Source organism: Anopheles marshallii, chromosome 2, assembly GCF_943734725.1.
Source record: "Anopheles marshallii chromosome 2, idAnoMarsDA_429_01, whole genome shotgun sequence".
Taxonomy (NCBI): Eukaryota; Metazoa; Arthropoda; class Insecta; order Diptera; family Culicidae; genus Anopheles; species Anopheles marshallii.
The window spans coordinates 44,411,700-44,435,064 of NC_071326.1; the positions used below are offsets into that span (position 1 = coordinate 44,411,700).

The window sequence follows — 23,365 nt, forward strand, 5'->3', positions numbered from 1 at the left end:
AATAAACGTTGAGAACATGCGAATGCAGCGACCAATGTGCTAATTTTGTTATATTACAGGGTTCCTCTATAATATTTTCAGTTAGTTTTGTATGTATGCGTTATGTTTTGTGTTATGTGCCTAATAGATTAAAAAATGTTACCACGCCAATGTAGGAACATTGGATTTTTTTAAGTTGTTTGAAAAGGGTTGTCCATATTTTCTGTATTCTGTATTGTATTATTATTGATATTATTGTATTATTCTAAAAATGCAAACAAATTTTCAATGAACATGTGATCGGTCCGGCAAGACCATTAATTTAAGATTAATTAAAAGTAGTTGGATATTACATAATGGCAATCTTTTTACAAAATTGTATTTCATTGCCTGTGATGTTCAAATCTTTTTTTTTTTTAATTATAATCCAACCAATAGTCAAAGTAAGAACACAATTCGGTCGCTGTTACTCCGGACGCGCAGCTGTAACAGTTGTGCCTCTAGAAAATACAATTTTACACCAACCATTGCGCCTGTTTAATCACGTGCAAACTGCAAAACAAAGTGTGTGTGTGTGTCACATCTTGCAAAACGATCGAAAACTTGCACGAAGAAAATTCCCGAACCACCCCGATTCGGGATGCCGCACGGTCTCTTGTAAGAAATTAAGCTTTACTAAACCCACCCAACACCCAAACCCACCTGCTGTGCACAAACCGGTGAAAAACCAAACGCGAGAAAGCGCATCGAAGCAAAAGATTGTGTAAAATCAGACGTGGCCACAGTGGAACCGGCGACCGAAAGGAAAGAGAAACCGCGAAACGGAGCATATAAATTGAAACGCGCTTTCGAAAGCAACACGCGGTGGTTTTCTTTCCCCGTTTTTTTTGTTCAGTGTCTGTAAATTCCACCGGTTTCAGAGTGTCCAAAAAAAAGCACAGTGTGTTCCGATGCTCGAAAAGCGTTTTGACGATGCGGGAAAAACAAAAACACAAAGCCACAAGCACTAGAGCTTCAGTTGGAAATGGTTTGGGTTATCCGAAGACCCCGGATACCGTGGATAGCACTCGTGTACGAGATACAAAAGCCGGATAAGAGTGGCATGCATGGAAAACGGCAACAGAACTCATCATCTTCGTACCGTTTTGCCGTCTTCAAAATTTTGCGGGCCCTCCCCAAAAACTGCACATTGCACAAAGCTGCTCCCTACACAACAACAATAACAATTTAAGAAACAATAATAACAAAAAAAATAAATACACTAACTCAGCTCGGTTGTTCTGGTCACCTTCCACTTCGCCTGTCATCATCTCATTTGCTTTGCTTCGCGTTTGAATAATTTTGCGCAGCAGCTGTGCGCGCCAAACGGCGCGTTGTTGGAATGATTCTCATATTTTGCTCAAATTTGCCCGCTCAAAAGTTAAAACTTTGTTCGCGTTACCTTTTGGGCCCTACCATCACGCGTACGAACGTTCTGCAAAAGCACGGCCAACCCACCCATCATCATGGGGCCACTACTTATGATGGTCAGCTTCTTCAAAATGTTGAGCTTCTTCCAACAAGCGATTCCTTTCAGGCCAGCGGCTTATGGAGAGCCCGTTTGCCATGCCAAAACTGTGAAACGCGAAACGAACCGGCCGACGAACAAACGGAGGAATATGAAACGGCAGCCCGCAAGAAAACGAACACTTAACCGTGTGTATGTGCGTGTAGCTACGGTGTTGTGGCTGTGTGGTAAAGAGAAGATAAACGAGCGATTGCGCTGCCGTTGGACAGAACGAACGCTCGAAACAACAATCAGCCAAACCCATCCACACCATACACACACACACACCTTCGGAAGGAAACGATACCGATGGTTAGTCTACTGGCAAACGAATGGCTGCTGGAACCACATCCTGGCAATCGTTGCGGCGCCCGCTAAAGCCATTAACGATGGGTGCGAAAGGTTGCTGCAGTAGGACATAATGCATTTAACATGCCGCTTTATACAGAATATATCTTTTAACTTTGATTTAACGTGTTTTATTGTTTTGTAAGCATGTTTAACACTAGAACCACCAAGCGTTTTAAGCGTTTTTCATTGATGGTCACTTTATAAACAATTTTGATGTTCTGGATTATTTTTTAATACATTTTTGAATTCATACTACAGGTAAGATGTGTAAAAGTCATGCAACCGCTATGGTAGAATTGTTTTACCTCAAAAATTATTGTAATGAAAATGAAGCGTTCCAGTCAAAATGACTGGTCCGGTAGTTCCAGTGTTAATTTGGTAATATCTTCACTTTTTTACATGATTTTTTTTACAAAAAAAGTTAAAATTTTCACCATATAACTAAAGTCGAATGTGTAATATGGCTTTCTCAAGATCGATTGAATGGCTGAAATCGATTTTGTGTAAAGAGTTCTCAACTCAAACCATTTGCGAAGATTCTAACGGAAACTGTTAAGAAGTTATTATAATTGATCAAACATTTTGAACCTGATCCAGGAAATGGAAATTCTAGATGTTCCTTTACATGTATGTACCACTTCAACTAGGAAAGAATTCAGAAATTATTCCAACATTTTCGCTTCAACACTACAAATTTTGTTCGCTTTGGCAAACACTACAAACTACAAAAAAATATAAAACTCTTATAACATACTTTGTACCTACAACCTCGAATATCTAATGGAGATCTAGTTGCTAATAACCTTTAGCCTTTAAGCATCAAGATTAGTACTGGTAATAACGAATTATGTTGAAAATCTGCTCTTCTGATATCGAAGATTTGATCTGAAAATAATAAAACAGTAGAATCTTCTGACGTACAACACAAACACACGAAAAGTGCGCGTAAAATTCACAGCACTAATTTGCGTTTTATATCAAATACTGTCTGTTATACCAAACAGGAAAGGAAGAGTTGTACATAGGAACGCTTTTGTAAATGTTAGCTCGATAATTTACCGTCACAATTTCAAGCGTCCGATCAACTTCGTCGAACTAACCCGTGGTGACGCCTCCTGTTAACCTTGCCTGTGGTATTTATTTTCTTGTCCCGTTTGGCGTTCTGTCAAGCGCGAGAAGCTAAGAAAAATATGCCCCGACCTGAGAGTTATCCAAAAAGACAGGACGGCCACAAGATACAAAAACACTGAGCGAGAGAAAGAGAAGGAACGGGATTTCCGTTTCTTGTGGTTCCATCGGGCGATCCAACCGAGTGCACGTTGCGTTGCGGAGCAGAAGAAGTCAGATGGAAAAAAATGACCACAAAAGAACGAAACATAATGTATTTAAAAAAAAGGCAACAAACGTACAGCGTAAAAACGAGTCAACAACAGAGCGAAGGGTAGAGAAAAAGAACGAACGCCACTCAACAGCATCGATGTGCTTTCGAACGAAACACAACACCGAACTCCCCCGGTTAACAACTCGCACAACTTAATGTAGCTTCCTCTCAGCAATGGAGAGCTTTTGCTTCATAAGAAACAAGTAACAGCAACAGCAGAACCAATCTCAAGCTATATTTTTCAGCCATTCCCACCAGTTGTATGTGCCCGGGGGGCACATGAATGGGGTGAGGTTGGTTGGTGAGGTGGGGTGGAGTTGGGACAGTGTTATTTGTGCCTCTTCTTCAGGCTGCCCACATTTTTAGTTGCGCGCTTGTTTTTTTTCCTTTCTTGTACGGGTGGCCACCACAATGTCCGGAGAAGTGATGAGAAAGAAAAAAAAACACACGAAGCACCTCATCTTTGACCGTATCCAAAAGGGAAGTTTACCCCTACCACCGTGTGTGTATGCATCGTAAGAGGTGAGGGATAATGAAGATGAAGAGAGAATAGGAGAAACCCAACTAAAGTGGATCTTAGCTCCAACCGGGCCGATCGACCAAAGGCGCGCGCGAATCCCGGGTCGAAAGGAAGAAATAAATAAAGTGGCAGAAGAGCGAGAGAAAAAAAAGTACTCATACACAAAGCGTCCATCCGGGACCGAACCGAAAGGGACATACGGCTGCGTCATTCTCTGTGTTTTTCCTCCGGATTGTCTTGTCCGCTTCGACGCGAACCATTCTTCGGACCGCGATCTCGAAGACGCTCTGTGGGACGAAATGGATGAAACGAACAATAAAATTGTGTAGCCCAAAACCTGCGATGAACCTTTGCCAGTCGCCGGGAAAGGAGAACTGGTGCTTGTACCACATTCGAAGCGAAACGATGGGAGAAGATCGCATCGATCGCAAAAAATAAAACATTCACACACACACACACAGCAGAACAACCCCTTTTGGAACCTAAGCTGAGCTGTCAGTAAATGTTGGGTGAGAAAAAGAGATGCAAACCACCGCAATGCACGATCACTATTCGCGATAGTTTGGCTCGCCAATCAACCTCAAACGAACGGGAGGAACGCAACACGCAACCAGCGGGGCAGGGTGAACGCATTTCAATTTTTCTTCAAAGCAACGAGGATCACTTGATCAGCCCAATTGAGTGTAGAAAACAAATATTAATCCTGGTTGGTCGCCGCTCACTCGTTCGAGCCGCATCCTATGCTTCGCACAACTGCCGCAGTTTGGCCTTTTAAGCGTATTTCCACCACGGACGATAATTTAAAATCTTGACATTTTACGACACACGATACCGAACGATTCCGCCCGTATTCTTTAGTTCTCGTTTGCAGTGTTGCAGTGTGCTCGTTGCTGTTCGAGCTGGAAGTCCAATGAATAACCGAGGTTTTGCCCACCGTTCGTGTGGATTAACTTCTGATTGTCTAGGTAGATATGTTGATATACCAACAATATCCTAATGAACACGAAACCGTAAGGATCTTTTTAGCGGAAATAAATTGTATCATGACACTTGGTAACAACTCGTAAGAATGCATCATCTATTATTCACAACAATAAATGTATGTTCGTCAGGCTGTTGTTCTTAAAAAAAGCTTTTATTAGTTTGTTTGTAACTTTTAATAAGCGATTGTTACAGTTAGAATTGGGCAGTTTGAATGGGAAAATGGTTACTAACGAATTTAAACAACAAAGGCAATCAAGCTTTAAGTTGCAGTTGAAAGGTCTCGTCAATGTTATATGAAAAGGCATTTTCCCTTAGAATAAATTAAAACTTTTACAAAAGTTATAGAACTCAAAACGGCAAAGAACTACGGAAAATGTTGTGTCTCGTTATAGAGCTGTGTCTGGTGATCTGTGTGGCCGTGAATAGAACACATAGTTGAAACATACTCCTTATATTTAGCAAGCTCCAGTCGGGATTTGAACCACTATTAGGCCTTGGAATTACTATGGGCACTACTACACTACTGAGTATGCTATTTGACTCAATATTAACCCGATCGTACGATCCGAACCACTTTCAAAATCGTAACGTTCCTAGATTAATCCTCTTCAAATCCTATTTCCTAAATTAATCCTGAAATCCTAGCCCAATATGTAAAAATTTTAAATTGTTTGAGAAAATTTTAAAAAAATATGACACCAAAGTTATCAACCAGGACTAACGAAAATTATGAAGCAAATGCTACAAGTTTCGTCCTCTACTTCGCCATTATCCCGACTAACTAACCTGCTAGAGTATGTTTCTTTCGAACATTCCCCAGACAAGCTTCCTCTTATTGAGAGAACTGTACCTTACGTCACGGAACACTTTATTGTGGCAATAAAAAGGATTTAACCGTTCACCAGGGTGGAGAAGCAATGAGGTGCACCACTAAACTACAAAACAGCCGGAAAGACTTGAAGAATTCAAGAGCGCACCTGATGGCTGGCTGCGAAATAATGCTGATTCGTATGGTAGTGAATGAGCCAAACACAAAAAAAGAAAACGCCTTACGAAAGACAAACCGGACACCTTTTTATGACGGCGATGACGGATGACAGAGAATAAAAAAGGCATCCAATCTCCGTGGACACTCGAACGAACGAAGGGAAACGTGCAACCGGGATGAATGTGGCTTTTGCACGGGTGAAACAATTTGCAAAATCATAAATCAGACTCGTTCGGAGCGTATGGCTTGGAGGTGTGAAAATCAACCCCGCATGCGCTTCAATGCTCGTTTCGCTATATCCTTTTCGTTTATTAATTTTCGATAATTTACCACCTCCGCAAGCCCGAGGCAATAAGAAGCCTGGAGTATGGATTTTTAATTTTACTTTTCGCGATGAAAAGCACGAGATGGTGAGCAACTCGCTACTGGGTAGTTACATCCCCCGGCAATACCCTGACTGCAAAAGTTGTACCAACCAGCAAGCAATAAAAAGGAAGTTGAAAGTTGGCGCGGCTTGCGATTCACCGTTCTTTTGCTGGTAGATAATGAAGAAAATACATTAAATTCGCTCCCACCTTTCCCGGTAAAGAGCGTTTGATTTATGGTACCTCACACTTTGCTTGATGGTTTCCAACCGTGGCGGCGTCTAAAATGTATCAATTAAAGGTCGAACAGACAGGAACAGAAAGCAGGTCAACGGAAACATACCGGACTGAAGTCAGCTGATTTTTGTTTCGCAATAAACGTAACATTAAGATATTAAGAAATTATGTCGCAACAGGGTCTTAAATATTGTGTGTATGATGATGAATTCCGAACAAAAATGTACAGCAGAACGTAAGCCGCATGCAAGTGTTAAAAAATCATCCTAGTATTGCATTTTCTAATTCAGTCAGTCTACAGTCTGGGTAGGGCGGCCCGTTGGCATGATGATAGCGGCGTCGGTCTTCACAAAAACGGACCGGACTAATCCCCGTACGCAGGACTGACCATCCAGCTACGGGTAAATAAAGTCACAGAAGGCCAGAAATGGCAGTCCCTAGACCTCTTGAGGTTGTTTTTGCCGATGAAGAACAAACTCTACGGTTATTTGTCAAGGTACACGACATCTGACGTATGCTGATTTAGAAACAATACTACAGCATTGTACAAAATTCATGCAAAAATAGTTATAATGCCTCCTAATTCCATCCATTTGATTTGTTTTCATTTGTCGACTATCGTTTCTACATGTTTGCTTGAACTGTTAAATTCATTAAAAGCAAATATGTGGAATTGAATCATAAACATTCGGATATTAACGAAAAAGCTGCCGTATTCGAGATACGCAAATTTCTGTAGTAAGTGCTTATATCTTCGGGACTATCTGTAAATGGATTATTATTTCATAAATGTCATAAACACAGTACTATAAAAAAAAATTTTTTCCAGACTATCTTCGACTTAACTGAATTGCGAAATTAAATATCATGAATAAAACGAATAATTCCATTTTCTGTGTCATGACCTGAGCTATTTGAAAAAAATAAATAAAAGAAAACTTTCGACTCAAGTGCACTTGAATAGATTGTCAACATTACTATCGGACAACAAACGCTACAATAAATTGAACAAACACACCGAAGCCAACCGACTAACAACAACAATGGATGTTTAATGAGTCCATCACAAAATTTGTCTGCTTTTTACACGTTTCTATTCCGCTCTCATCATCATCTAAACAGTGTTGTGACGATATAAAAAAAAATTACTTCAATTTGAGTTTTCTAACCCAATGTTAGTAGTGCAGGAATAAGTGTAGCGCTTGTCTACGAATGTAAAAATTACCCATGAAAAATTGCTAATTGCTAGTCACGTCGAATTTTCTTCTCCCACCGGGTCTATTCAGCCCATTGTGCATAAAAAAGATCTTCTTAAATCCTCCCATCTACCTTGCTTTTTCTTATTTAAACCCCACCGCCACCAACACCACCACCACCACCAGAGAAAGAATGGCACACAAACACAGAAATTGTTGGACGAGCCTCGGCCTATACCCACGAGAATCTCGGCCCGAGAAGAGCCACGAGTACGTGCAGAATACATGGACCACGTTTATCCAATCTTGCTTCTTTAGCGCTCCCTCTGCTGTCAGGCACAAACCGGCCACCAAGTTTGCGTTCCGTGTGCCATCGTGAAAGGTTGCTGCCGAGTGGGGATAGGGATCGGGCCCACGTCCATTTAATCAAGGTGCAGCAGCACAGCAGCACAATTTGAAATATTGCCACCGCAGCACGGAATGGTTGGATTTATCTTGCCTTTTTTTTATCTTCCTTCCCCCATGGCGCAGATCCAGTGCTTTGCTCGGCTGTTCGACGCTGAGCTGGCGTCGTTTTGACCTTCTGTTCTGGAGGAGCGGGAGGAGAGGACCGGAAAGAAGGGACCGGATTTCAGCGAGGAAAGGTTCGTGATGAAATCATGCCTTCCTCTTCACGGATGAAACTCACTGACGGACTGACTGAGCGTTTCTTGCATTCGCAGAAAGCGAACCTCCCGCCAGAGGAGATCTCCGGGACGGGTCGCAAAGATCGCAATCGTTCACTATTCAACCGCTGGGGAAGGGTTCGTCCATTCCGGAGCGCTCTTGCTGTTCGTCGGAACAAATGCGCTCGGTTCGCAGTGCAGATTGCTCTCCAACGGGGAGCGCAAAGCACCTCTCGACCAGCGATCAGTTAAATTGACTCTTTTCCGTTTCATTCCAACCTACTCACCCAGGCGGGTGCGTGTTTATCCTTGTATCCTTGGATGCATATTTAGTTACCAGAGCCCCAATAGCTGGACCTTGTGCCAATGGATGGGGACGAATGCGAGGCAAATGATAAAACTCGCGAGGAGGCGCGCGTTACATTCCTTAATCACGGCCACCATACAAGGCGCTTCTCGCGTAAATCGAACTGTACGAACGAAGCGAACGGGGCAGCCTTTATTTCGATTCTTCTGCCGCGGTTCCCGTCTCTATCCCATTCCTGTGTGTAAAAGGGTAACCATGTGCAAGATTGATTATCGATCGTAAAAGCGGCGGCTCTGTTCGGCTAGAAGCCGGTCTGCGAGTTGGGAGTTGACTGGTACGCTTCTTCCCATTTCCTTCGCGTCTGTGCGTAATACTTCGGTCACAATATGGTTCCACACTATTGCATTCACGCCGACCGGCGAGTGAATAATGCCGGAACACATAAAGGACCGGCACAATACACAAACCCCGAAGAGTTGAAATGGATTTTTAAATACACTCGGGATTGAGAGCGAACGTGAAACACGAGCAGGAGAGTTAGCGCATTAGTGTAATGTTACAAAAAAGGGCGCGCAATTTTTATTTTGCACAATGCACAAAAAAATTTTGACAGTCTGTCGACACTTGTACAGAGGTAGTAAAATGCACAAAGTTGAAGTTTATCCAATGTGTGTCAAATTTCAGAAAATTATAAAAGGAAATCGTTTAGTAGGTTTGAAATTTCTAAAGAAGGGCTAGGAATCAGTTTTGAAATAGTACGTTTACATATTTGCCAACAAAACACGGTTCACTGCTCACTTCCCTTAACACTAAATCATGATGATGAACCACCGAGGCTGCTCGTTAATGCTGAATGAAGAAGGAATTGATAATGTGTATCCGCCAAGACAATTCCACAACCGGACCTACCTCACTGTGTAGGAAAAGGTTGGTCCTTTTTCCCAATCGCACAACCGCCCCCCCGCTCGGATATTATCCCCAACCCGGGCCGGAAGCGAATGGATCACTGGAAAGTGCACCACGTGCAAAGTGTGGCGGGTAAGGAGCAAAAGGAAAAAATAACAACCCAAACCCTTACAACAACCGGCCGCTATTCATTCCCGAAAAAGCATTGTACTGTACACCGGTGGCTTTCATCGTAGCCTTGTTTATGGTTTGCCCTTCTTTTGTGTTTTGCATTCGCACCAATTAAGCCCTGGAATGTTTTCATTTTTTATTATTATTGGGATTGCTGTTTGTAGTTTTTTCAATTCTGGTACTGTGTTTTAGAGAGAGGCTCATGAAAAAAAATGCGGGTGTGCTGCATGTATCAATAAGCGATATATGACGTTACTTTCAGTTTTGTTATTTATATTACTTCAATACTTTCTTTTCATTTCTGAGCCCTTATCGAAGCGTGAGAAAATTAAAATGAACGCAATAAAGGGTTTTCCCTCGAGTTCAAAATGGGGTTCTGTCCAATACTGTACAAACAATTTCCATGAATGGTTTTACCTAGTATCCTTTAGTTAGTATACCGATTTGAGTACTCCGGTGAGCCGCATAAACTCATAAAAAATATAATAACTTAACATTCGCACGTACCACGGCATGTCTTTCCTTCAAACCGCACACATGTTCGGCCATATTATGAACTTCATGTTTGCCGGGTGGAGCGTATATGCTCGGCACAAACCATGACAGTGGCACCAAACCGAAGGCGAGCTATGGTGGTGTATTTGACGTTTTGCCGGTTGCTTGATTGTGGGGGTTACACGCGGTTGCATGCGCTACTCCCCCCTTCCGCGAGCTTCTTACTCACCCACCAGAGAGCTTTTCCGAATCCTTGTGTTTTGTTCACTTGCCGCTTGAACATAATAAAGGACCCGGCAAAAAAGAGGCGAAAAATACAAAAAAATAACCCCAACAGTCACGCCAATGGCAAACCACGTTGTAAACATCAAAGCGGGCAGCATGGAATGGTAGTAAAAAGAGGCAACGTTGCTACGCACGGAGCAGTAAAAAAATAAAACCGTCGAGACATTTCCCTTTCGTTCTGCAGCACACTGCTGAAGGTTTTCTTCTTCGGTGGTACATTGCGAAGGGACTAAGGTTTTCATAGTATCGGGAGGGAGATTCGAAAACGTGGTATCCCCAGCACACAATGTGCCGCTTCCATCGTATTCCATGGGTGGCAGTAACCGAATGAGGAATTTTTTCTGTTGTTGCTTCCTTAATCTTCAGTCACCACCCTCAAGTTGCACGGTGGACGACATAAACAACAACGAAACTAAAAAAAAAACAACACTTTTGCGAGAGAAGCACTTTTCACTTTCTTTTCCCCAGACACTGGGCTAGTGCGGAAGCGCAGTGTATTCGCGTGCAATCGCGAGAAACAAACTTGGCATCGCCTCTAAGCCATGGAAAGGATGACACACATATTCTAAGTGCGCCGTCACGGACGCATCTGTACGATGGACAGCAAGCGAGAATAAATGATCGACCCTAACCATATCAAGGCTCTTTATCGATGAAAACATCAACACTGGCACTGTTGTGTATGTGTTGTTTCCAATGCTGTCGGTACAGCGCGCGGAAGGCATACGGTACTACGGTTATAAACAATCGCGTCCCACTGACATCGAGCCGAACATGACAGACGTCCACCAAACGCGACCAAACCAAGCTCCCGGTGTGTCTTCGTGTGGGTGTGACGACTCAAAAACGGAGCTTTGTTAGTTTGTGCTACCGGTGTGCGCAGAAATTGCAACCGCGCACGGGGAAACTAAGAGCGCGTTGATAAGGTACAGACGACGGCGAGTGTCATATGTCAATTTGCTGTTATTTATTGCAGAGAAACGGAAGAGCACATGAAAGGTGTGTGGGGTGGAATTGTAGGTTCATTGGATGCAGTCTGTTGACCGTCGACCACACACATTCGAGTGCCGGTTATCTCAAAATATCACTCTCCTCCAGTACAATCCAATACCGCACAGATGTGTAACTTTTCCCACCATTAATCAAATAAACACACGTTTTTATCGCATTTTTTTTTGAGCGATTGAAAAAAAAACATCCCCAAGTAATGAGGCGGGAATGTTTTTGATACGATTTACACACCTACCAAACAAAAGTGCAGTGCAGAAATACTGTCTTGCCTTGGGCCGTGAATGATAAAAGTATGTGTCACACCTGTCGCTCAAAACAAATTTGTCGCCGAAGCAAGTAACGATTGATTTGAGATTTTGATGGTGAACAAAGAACGCTGTAAAGGGAATAGAGACGAGTGATCCAGTGATATGGTTGGTGAATGTTAAGGTGGGAGAGTATAATTAGTCTATAAACCTTCTAAAAAGCCTTTACAGTGTCAAATAAATCTGAAGACATTCATATTATTGCTATTAGTTAAATATTTCATAACATTACATAATTTCACACAGAAAGTTTATAGATATTCACATTTTAAGAATGATTAATATGACATTATAGAATTTTAATAATTTCCAAAAATATGTTCACGAACCAACGGATACACAAACTTCTTCCTAATCTCAATAAAAAGCGACAAGACTATCAAAAGGTAAATAATAAGTATGTATACAATTTAGACAACACTTATACTTAAGTGCCTAATCCATCATTTAAGTTACTTTGAACATAGGCAACTAAGACCTGATGAAATGATGTAGTACGGTTGATGTTGCAAAATATGTCTTAATCCATACTGCCGGCCATCCATAATGATCACTTTCTTTTAAATAATATTAAAATTTCGTATTTTTTTATACTGCTAAGCATTTGGATTAAAAAGTAAACTATAAAATTTTAAAATTAGAGAATGAAAAAATAAAATCATGAAATAACAACTTAAGCAGAGTAACCAATTTTAAGCTCTCGGATGGGCAAATTCGAGAGTTTGAAACAAAAGCGGATAATCGAACGCTCAATTATATACAAAATTTATACGAAGTTGGTCTAGCTTAACACTACTGTTGTTTAACGTAAGTATAAATGTTCAACGTGCCTATACTAAAAATAAAATAAAATAAATCATGCAACAAATCTGTTGTTGCTCTCTCAACAACATCCATGAAATGAAATGTTTGACTTCACGCTCTCACTCCCCATCTCTGTCTCTCTTCTCACAGCATGAGCAAACATTTCTCATCCGTTTCAGGTGAGAAACTACGAGAGGTTTCTATCTACCCCTTCACAAAAGCAAAAGTCAAGAACAGAAAGAACCTGTCGCGTAGCCCTAGCATTCTTATGACCCTTTCACTGTTGGCCACTATCTATGTTACACGATACCTCAACCAAACACACAAGGTGCAACTAACAGTGACAATTGATTTTCACTTGCTCACTTCTCATCTTGTTGCTCATAACACTTTTTGTTGTTGTTGCTCACTTTCATCAGCCACAACATCGCACAAAAGACCCGAGGACAAAATCAACCATTGCACCTAGTAAGAAATCGAGCGGCACAGGTGTTACTTGGATGCACAAAGATAGTTTTGATGTTGATCCATTGAGAAATGCAATTAAATGCATGCCATTCCTTCTCTCAGTCCATATCCATTAGCGTATGGTTCGGTCGCGGCCCTCACTTGGCGTTCTCATTTTGGACTACACACCATCACGTTTTGGGGGAACAAAGAACGACGCCGCTCGTTTTTTCGATCGGATTTTCACTCCCCTATCGTAGTCCGCTAGGCGAACAGTACAGTACACAAGCTTTAATATGTATAAACTAAATCGCACATTTAAAAGATAAAAATTATTCCACGAACCTGTACGATGGCCAAACACGCAGCATTGGGAGTGCTGTTTGATGAGATTGAATCTCCCTCACAGCATCACACGGTTTCACTGGTCTGACTGGCCAGAGTGTACTGGACAATGGTGATGGATGCTGTGCGACTGACGGTGGCTCGAATCCTATTCTACACACGGTACATCTCATTTCGTATGACTGTTTTTTCCCGAATGCGATTCTTCGATTTCGGTTCTGTACGTAATATTTGATGCAGCAGTAAGATAAGATCACTCGTATAATCGACGTTCGATGGGAAAAGACCCAGTATTAACGGAAGTTAAATGAAACGTATTGTCGGCTAGTGCCATTTGGTGGCTGTGTGATGGTACATTTCCCACGACGGGAACGGCAACAGCGACACGGAGCAGTAAAGCCGGTCGGAGCGCTTTTCCTGCCTGTGCGTACCTCAATCATCATCGCGTCATTAACAGCTTCCGGTCTTGATTATTCTTGATTGCTCTTTCTCTCTCTCTCTCTTTTTCTGATTTCCACATTTCCTTTTGCAATGCGACATCGGGGATGTTGGAAAACCACATCGGATCGAACTCATCGGGAACAATGTTTCAAACTGCAAACACTTTCCGTTCGGGAAATACCACTCGTTAAAAAATAAAAACGGCCACTTTCTTTTCACACTTAAAAGCTAGGATACACGGATATATGCCAGATATTTCTAAACTAGCCACTTCGCATTCGAACAAATCCCGTAACTGAGCCGAGGAACACTGGAAAATGTCGCAGCCTGCTTCGGTGATCTGGTACGGGAAACATATCTCTAGAGCGCGCGTGCCCCAATACGAAGTAGGCAGTACTTTTACACACACATACCGGGCAGAAGGAATGCAGTATCTAATATTTGTGCACACGATCAGAACGACCACTTTTTCCAACAGATCAATTTTATCGCACTATCGTGTGGCCCATGTTCTGTAAGGCAGGTGTCTGTCCCTCAACCGTTACCGTTTTCCTTCTGCACCGAAATACCGTCCATACAAATAGGAATACTTTGATTTTGTTCCGTTCCGTACACTGCAACGAGAGAAACGTTTGTAAAATGATTAGGGGTTTCTTCTTTACTCGTTGGCATTATTGTTTTTTTTAAAGAGCAATCGGCAAACGGCTATGGCTGACGCACTTTCACGATGCAGAGTGCTCACACTGTACATCCCATCATTGCCGTTTGGCTACATCACCATTCATCTCCATTTTGCCTTACGAATGACGACGGCGATGATGATGATGATGACGGCTATTCAAAGGCTGTGGTGTTTCATGCGGCTTTTCCGTGATGCTGACGCGGTTATGCCGATTCTTGCAGAATTTTCTTCCGACCATTCCACGAATTCAGAAGCATTTTACTGAAGCACAACGCCGCCATCGACGGGCACACACCGCGCACACACACACATAGAGACACGGAGGTAAAAGGTGTCTACTTCACTTGGCTGCCCTCAGCAGCTTAGCAGAGGGATAATCGATCCAAGCCAGGCAAGAAAGAATTGGACACTTTTATTCAACTTACATGCTGTATTCCGGGCCACGTCGATAACCGGCGAATAGAAGAATCGTTGGTAAAGCCGATTTCGTACTACTTTACCATGAGTTATACGGAAACAAACGGAAACGGTCAAAAATGCCCAGCGACCGAAGGGAAATCTCCGCGTTCGCGTTTTTCGCTTGGTCTGCGCTTCTGGCTGCTTGGTTGCTTGCTTCGATTCGAACGATTTTCGGAATTTACACACACTCTTGCCCAACTACCCTTAGGAGCGCATTGCACGCACACATTCGCACATCGTGTTGTCTCTACCGCGCGTTCAGCGGTGTGCTATGCATCGGACTCACTCACACGCTCCATTGCACGCACACAACTGCACCAGCTTTCGGACACGCTTTTCTTCGACCCATGTTCGAAAATGACTGCTCGCTGTGTTCGAAGTGTGAAAGATTCGAACATTTCGAACAAATTTTGACATTGGAAGCGTTTTGCTCCTCAAACGTGCCAATGATACAAAAAAGCCGTTACCAATTTTGTTGAAAAAGTAACGGCTTTATTGCCACTATAAATTAGGATTAGCATAATTAGTAAGTAATACATAATGCTGCATTACTTTCAATGATGCGTTACAATACATATAATTCAGCCAGTAACCAATAAATCAGAAATAAATAATTACATACGCATTTATGCTTTTATTTTGTCACTTTTTTATAAAATGTTATTCAAGTGTTTTATTACATCTTAATCCTTACACTAGTATTATAGTTGTTTATATTGTAGTAGTAAAATGTAAAAGAAAACATAGAGATGTTACAGGCTATGCAGCAGTTCTTGCCCTTCCGCAAAGAGCTTGATAGTAGTTTCAGTGTTTTCTGTTTCGTTCTATTTGTTCATCCGCTTCAATCCTTTCGATATTGAGACGCTCCTTTGAAGCATTTAATGATGTTAAAATGGCCCTACGGATGATAGGCACAGCAATCAAGGCAATGGATCACATCGGCAATAGAAACAACCAATATGCATTACACTTAACAGAAGAAAAAAATCGCTGATCTACCTAATTATTGCCCACCAACATTCCAGGACTTTTTCATTGAATATTGATATGATGTGTGTAATAGAATTCGGAAGGAACTATTAAGGTAAGCGCAACTGTACCACCATGCGCCTGCTAACAAAAGCAAGCAAATGGTTACGATAAAAAGATGAACGTGAATAAGAAAGCTATTAATTTTGCCAGTGTTGGACGATACTAAATTTCCCTTAAGCGGTGCCGCGTTTCGAGCTGTAGGCCTGTTTGCTAATTTTTGTTGCTCCCTATTTGTTTTGTTTATCCCATTCATTCTCGGTTCTCTCACTGTCTCTTTCTTCATCTTTATACAAGGATCACAATCTCACATTGAACCGTCCAACACAGTTCAATCGCCCACGCATCAGTCATCGACGACAGTCTTATTATCCATCGGCTGATCGTCACCGGGTTTCTCGCCGTCAGTGGGACGAAACACACGTCCGATCACGAGGAACCGAATTCCTTCATCCACTGCTGATACTTCGCTAGATCGTCTTTGGATACGCTCTTGTTGCACTTGGCGATGGCCTCTTTGAAGTCCTGCTTCGATACCGGCAGATCGAGTTCCTCCTTTGCGAGTTGCCGTATCTGTTCGGGCCGCAAGCCGGCAATTTTGCGCCGCATGGACATCATCGATGCATCACGGCAAACATTCGTAATGTCCGCACCCGAGTAACCATCCAGCCGGTCGGCAATGTCGCGCATGTCCACCGACTCGTCGACCTTCACCTCGCGCAGATTAATCTTCAGCAGTGCCTCGCGGCCTTCACTGTTCGGGAGCGGGATGTAGATTCGTTTTTCGAGACGTCTCCGCAACGCCTCGTCAATGTCCCACGGGAAGTTGGTGGCAGCCAGTACCATAACAATCTTGGTTGCCTCATCGTTACTGACACCGTCCATCTGTACCAGCAGCTCGGATTTGACCCGCCGGGATGCTTCATGCTCGGACTCCGAACCACGGCGCGAACAAAGTGAATCGATTTCATCGATAAAGATCGTACTAGGCGCGTAAAACCGTGCCATCTCGAAAAGGAGACGCACCAACTTCTCAGACTCACCCCGATACTTGGAGGTCAGTGTTGACGAGGACACGTTGAAGAACGTTGTGCCACATTCGGTGGCAACGGCTTTAGCGAGCATTGTTTTGCCGGTACCGGGAGGACCAACCATCAGCACACCTTTCCAGGGTCTCCGGATGCCCTTAAAGTAGTCCGGCATCCACATCGGTAGAACGACGGCTTCCTCCAGCAGCCGTTTCGCTTCATGCAGATCCGCTATGTCATCCCAGTGAATGTTTGGATTCTTTTGCAGTATGTCACGCTCGAGCATATCCACTAGATCGACGTCCACATGGCTGGCTGGTTCGAACTTGCGCTCCACTTCCTCCGGAGTATCGCCACCGTTCCCTTCGTCGTCGTCCAGCTTTTCCTTGTCGCTCTTCTCTCCATTGCCGTTGGTTGCATCACCACCTGCCACTACTGTCGAGCTTCGCTGGCCAGCACCACCCTTCGTTCTCGTCAGCGTTCCGGTACGCGATGCACCGTTCATTCCCGAAGTTCCACCGGTTGTGGCACGTGCTGACTGACTGATTGTCTTGCGCCCTCCGACGGTAGTTGTGGATGCCGATTTAGTGGCCGCATTTCGGCGATTCACTTCCGACTTCCGGTTCAGTGCCGTACTGGAGCGTGATTGATTACGGGGTGCTACGGCACGGCGATGATCGGGCGGTGGCATATCCGGTGGTGGTGCCCACACATCCGGATCAACACCACCGCGCCCGGACACCGGCGGCATCCAGATGTCTGGATCAGCCCGGAACCATGCTGCCGGATCTTTGCTGGCCGTTTCGTGCAGGGGTGTGCGAATGCGGGCTTGTAGCGGTGCATTTTGCAGATCCATTGTAATTTCCGTAAGCGTCTTTTGAATTAGTTTCATTTGATTGTACTCTTTGTTAATTTCTTGTTGTATCTACAATAAGAGGAGATGGAGAAAGAAAAACAGTTAGTACCAGGTGACAAAAAGGTCATGTCCATGTGATGTGTATCACTACAGCCTTACCATCAACCATTTGCCCTTTTGCAGTGGTTCACTCAGACCGACCAGCAGTTTGCGCAGCATTTGCAAAACACCCTCATAGTAGATACCGGCCGAATCGTAATTTCCCATCACTGCCATTTCACGGGCCAGTTTCGTGTTTTCGCATATTTCCGATGTCGATAGACCAGCCATAACGATGGTCATTCCTCCTGCCTTATGGCGTGACGGCGCGTCGGTAGCGGCGACACAAGGAACCAATTTTCTGCACTGCTCCTCAGTGATCCTTTGATTTCTGTATTTGCTGTGCGTGCCGCATTTACGACTTATTCCGTGAATCTACAATGAAATTGAAAAAGCAACATGTTAACATGTTATTTTATAATTTTGGTTACCACAAATACACTCATATACATTTACATTCAATTACTTCACATTGCAAACGCAAGTTTAACGTTTCTTCTTATACTTCCCAGCCAATTGGTGGCAAGTCTTCTCACCGAATTTAAGTGACATGGCAATAGTCCCATTCACAGCAACGGAGCGTAATGGAGAAGCAACACAAGGCTAAGAAAAAACCAAACCCTAAAGCAGAGCTCATTAAAAAGTTCTCACATTTCAATCACCTATACAGTGACCCTGATACTGGCCGACGTCTTTTGTGGCCTCGTTTAAACCTTCGTCTGTACCATTCTTTCCTTCGTGGTTGGTGCTGTTTTGTAATCATACGACGAAAACACACCGCACAGCGAGGAAACATTTCATCCATTTACAACCTGTTCATTCCAGGTCCTGGGTCTAGTGCTACCCCGGCATTTGAGTACTTCCTATGCTATATCCCTGCTTTTTTCCTCCTAGTGCCTGTCGCACAATCGTCAATTATAAGCTAATTAGTGAACGCATATGCACACCTTCTGCTGTGTCCATAAACACCACCTTACAAGTGTGTTGGCTTCGGTTCGGTATTCTTTGGACCGGTCGGTCGGTCAAACTACTTCGTCACAAATCACACCCCGTTCCAGTGTAGTTGTGTGAAACCACGAGGCTTGAATTTGTAATCAGAACCGTTTGGTCGAAGAAAGCCAGACGAAGAAAGGCACGTGCAGTCTGGCAACGGTATGCAGACAGAACCAAGCGTTGCTCTGCCGCTCCGGATGTATTTTCATTTTTATCGGTTGAGTGAAAGGTAATCGCGTGCGATGAAGAAATGAATCTTACCATCACCAATACTTTTCTCTTGGAAAACTTTCTTTCGCTAATACGTTCTGTTTCGTTGTTGCTTACCGACTTAATGTATCGTCGTGCAGTATGCTCCAAGTTTATACAAAAACAAAAAAACAATGCAATGTCACACAAATGGTGTGAGAAAAAGGGCTTTAGGAACTCTCGTCAAAATTAATGAGCCACTGCATTGGTCAACTTGAACTGGTAAAGCGTGGTGCGCAAAAGCTTTATCTTGCTGACCTACAAAACGCAACCACGACGGCGTTGGATACGAGACACAAGCACATGACTAGCGTTGGAAATTATGTTGAAAGGTTGAAAAAGTACGCACAATGTGTAGGATGAACTTTGCTAAAAGTAAGTCAAACCAGTTAGCACATTGCCGATCCACCTTAGCTTATGTCGGGGTTGTCCAACTCATTCGGAGGTTGGTACCGGTTGTTGGATTGTTATCATAACAATCTTTACTTTATAGTTATTTTAACCGAGAGTAAAAACACGCTATCTTACTTATGGTGAACAAATGTTTAAAAAACAAATATTTTCAATGGGAAAACATAGATTGAATATTTCAAACAAATAACAATCGGCCATATCGGCCAGCCTACATAGTACAATTGTCCCATTGGGAAATTCCTTGGTGTCGCGCATCAAGTTTGGGTCTAATACAACGAAAATAATCGATCGAAAATCAATTTAGCCCAGTCCCTTGTAGCAAGTTGTATCCCCGGTCCCTTGTTAATTGTATGGCCATGCAATAAAAAAAACCTTTTATAAACCAATATTACTGTTGTACTTGTGTTTCTCTCCTTCACATGAGTGAAAGATTCGTCATTTATAGTTCATTCATGCCACAAGATACCCAAACTACTTCAAGACGGGAAAGGATGGCAAAAGTTTTTAAACTAAAAGAGAAAAACAATAATACCATATTATTACAACTTAAACCACTTATGTTATATGTTCCTTGCAATTGTAAAGTATTTCAGATTAATTTAAATCTAACTGTGGTCGGAATCATACTCCAAGCTAGTTTTTTTGTATGCGTTTTGACGTTACAAGGCTTATCCGCTTACAGCTCGCCATACAAATGGTAAGCCAAGTTAAGGCTAGGAAAGAAGGATTAGATTGGTTTCCCAATGAAAGCAGCTTGCAGCCAAAGCTTGACAAATGTCAAAATAAAGAATTTTGCTAGCTGGTCTGAGCCAGGTTAGTTTAGTAAAAATGTAAACAATTTTTGTTAACGAAAACAACTGAAAAAGGATTATTTTAATAATCAGACTTAGATATTATTTCAAATGAATTGAAAGTAAACTTAAATTTCTAAACTTTAATCTATTTGTCTTAAACTGTAGTTACACAAAAATGATCCCTTGTGTCCATCTTTATGTCAAAATGCTATGTCCTTTACGATTCTGTACAGAATGATACAGCCCGGTACATGGATTATTAAGCAGATACAGGCTAAAAGCTTAAGCTTTCTACCTTAGAGTATGATCTGCCCCTTTAACAGTAAATCAGTCAGAAAAATCAGTAAACAGTCTTATAAACAGGTTTGACATACCTGATTCTAACGAACGATCAATCGCTAATACTCTTTCTAACTTGAATTGGAAAAACAGTGCAACTAGTCCGCACGGTATGACTAATACGATCACTTGCGCTAGTTTCCTACAAAGAAAAAAAACGAAATAGACAAAAATTAAAATATAGAAAGCGCAACCGGTGGTCTGCAGAAACAAACAAAACAATGGACAAATAAAATATGAAACACAATTAGCCCGTTACGTCGGTAGGTTCTCGCTTGTACGCTTATATCCCACTTTGGGCGAATGATGTTGAACTTCCCCCACCGTACCAAGTTCTATTTTGATTCAAACATCCTCGCGTTGATGCATTAACCACCAGAGGGAAATGCCGGCCAGAGGTGTACTGGACGGTCCCGGCACAATGCAATTGCTGTTTGTTTAGCCATTTATCTACACACATCTTTACCAACCATGCTATCCAAGCAAAACAAAAACAAAAAACATGCTAACAGGTCAGTCAGAAAACGAGACTTTTGCACCAGACACTTGCCACCGGGACGGTTTTTTGGTCGGGTATATCAATCTCTTTATTCATCGCTAGATCAACACCGTTTAGCACGCCTTCTCGTCGCGAAAATTCGTCTTATCCGCTCGGGTTTCTTTTGCGATGCAACGATGAACACGAAAATAAAACGTGCGATGTAACGTGCACGCCATGTACCGAAAAGCCGCTAGTGCACAACTCTACTCGATGGCTTGAAAGAATGCATCGTATCCTGCGAGGCGGAATCGCGTCGCAGCAAGGCGTCAGGTATGTCGGCGGACGGACGTCTTGTACCGTCGTCGTGTGTCTTTTGCTGCATGCCCGATTTAGAGCAGTTTTTCCATAACACGCAAACGGCAGTGTCGCCGCTTCGTCATCGGGTTTTATGTAGAGGGAATTCGCGTGTGAGTCATACCGTACGGTATGCCGCAATCCTGGCCTGGGCACGCAGTTGTTGTAGTGACATGAAAGTAAGGAAAACAAAAATCTAACCGCAACACAAAAATCTCAAAGCAGCAACGAATTAAAAATAAAGCATAATAACTGATTCATCACACAATTTTTGCGTGCAGCAGACTTAAAAGAATAAAGTTGAGATAGCGGAGTATAGAAAACATTTGAAACTAGATCATGTTGCTCAACGCAACACTCACGGATCGACCCGCGTATAGCAACCAAGCACCGGACAATTTAAATATAAAATTGCAACGATTTACACTGAAATTGCAAACGCGAAATTCGCCATCGCCTTGGGGGACCACTGTACCGAATGGTACCGCAGCGCAACGGGGAGCTAGGTACAGTTGTTGGATGAATTCTACCCCCAAGGGCTTCAAGTGACGGCTAAGCAGAGTGGTTGGGAAAGATACGATAGTCATCGATCACGACACTATATCGAAACAGTATCTAGAATAGCAATTTGGTTAGTGTGATACAGCACACGGAAAGAGCCGCCGAGAGGAACAGACATCGGTGTGCTGGTAGTGATGTGCCGTAGAAAGTCCACCGATGATCGGGGTGATCGAAACCGTAACCAATCTCGTCCTAAAACACCTTCCCTATGCTTCCCTTCCCTCACATTAGTGTAAACGACAGGGCTTGGTACGTCTGTACGACCAAACGGAGTATTGTCCTACTGTACGGCGGCAAAAAAGGAAAACAATGACCAAACCCCACCATCACACGGGCAACAACGAACAAGCCAGTTGTGAGTGAATGTGTTTGAAGCAATGGAGATTTGTCTATAGATGGTACGATACGGGTACAATGTGTCCGTGAGGAGGAAGTCACGGTGATGGACAGAGCTGCAGCTTCTTAATGGCTTAACCGTTTGTTGGCAACTTAAAACCGGAATGCAAAAGAAGCCCGCTAAACCCGACAGCATCACACTGCAATTTGTAACAATAGACAGCAAAACGTGGCGTCCATTGTTGGGTCATTTCGGCCGTTAGCTACATAGAATGGATCGATTGCAATAAATAAAAGCGTCTTACTTTTTTTCAGGAAGACACAGTACGAGCATGTGTAACATAAACAAACGGTTAATTCGAATCTGTTACTATTTCTATTACACATTTGTAGCTAGTAATTTTTTTTTCTATTCTTTTAAAAAGTGCTGCATTATTAAATTGAGCTTCATCTTCATGTCTCATTTTGTAAAATAATATAACGAAAGCATCTGCTTATACGGATCCTCCCCAGACACTGCGGCAAATTGCGTACAACAACCTCATCTTAAAAACCCCGATCGGGAAACTTTCTCAAGAACTACTCACAAACACTGCAATGAAGCACACACAATGGCAACGGCCCATAAATCAAATGTACGGCGAGGGCAAACGCAACGAATCAGCTGTCCCAAAACCACTGACGATTTGTCTCGATCCGTTCCAGCGGACCACCACACCAGCCATGGGGGGGTCAGAGACACATTCGCTACGAACTTCGTAGCAAAAAGGAAGAGAACCGGCAATGCAATGAACTTCCGTAATGAAGCAGTGAAGCAGCGTATTGATGTATTAATGTTTTTTTACCCTGAACTTGACCGATCGCACAACGATACAAACAAAACAACCATCGTAAGAACAAAAAAAAGCAGTATGAAGATTGAAAAATGGCCACGCGCACTGTGTCCACCAGCATCATCGTTA

At 42.9% G+C, this 23,365-nt stretch overlaps 1 protein-coding gene across 1 annotated transcript; it reads right to left on the bottom strand.

Annotated features, from left to right (window-relative positions):
* Nucleotides 1–16,328: 16,328 nt before the first annotated feature.
* On the bottom strand, nt 16,329–18,125 carry LOC128719677 (katanin p60 ATPase-containing subunit A-like 1). The gene is made up of 2 exons (XM_053813305.1): nt 17,943–18,125; nt 16,329–17,852 (listed from the first exon to the last, which is right to left on the bottom strand). The coding sequence occupies exons 1-2, from the start codon at nt 18,123–18,125 to the stop codon at nt 16,329–16,331; spliced, it is 1,707 nt and encodes a 568-aa protein (XP_053669280.1).
* Nucleotides 18,126–23,365: the final 5,240 nt, after the last annotated feature.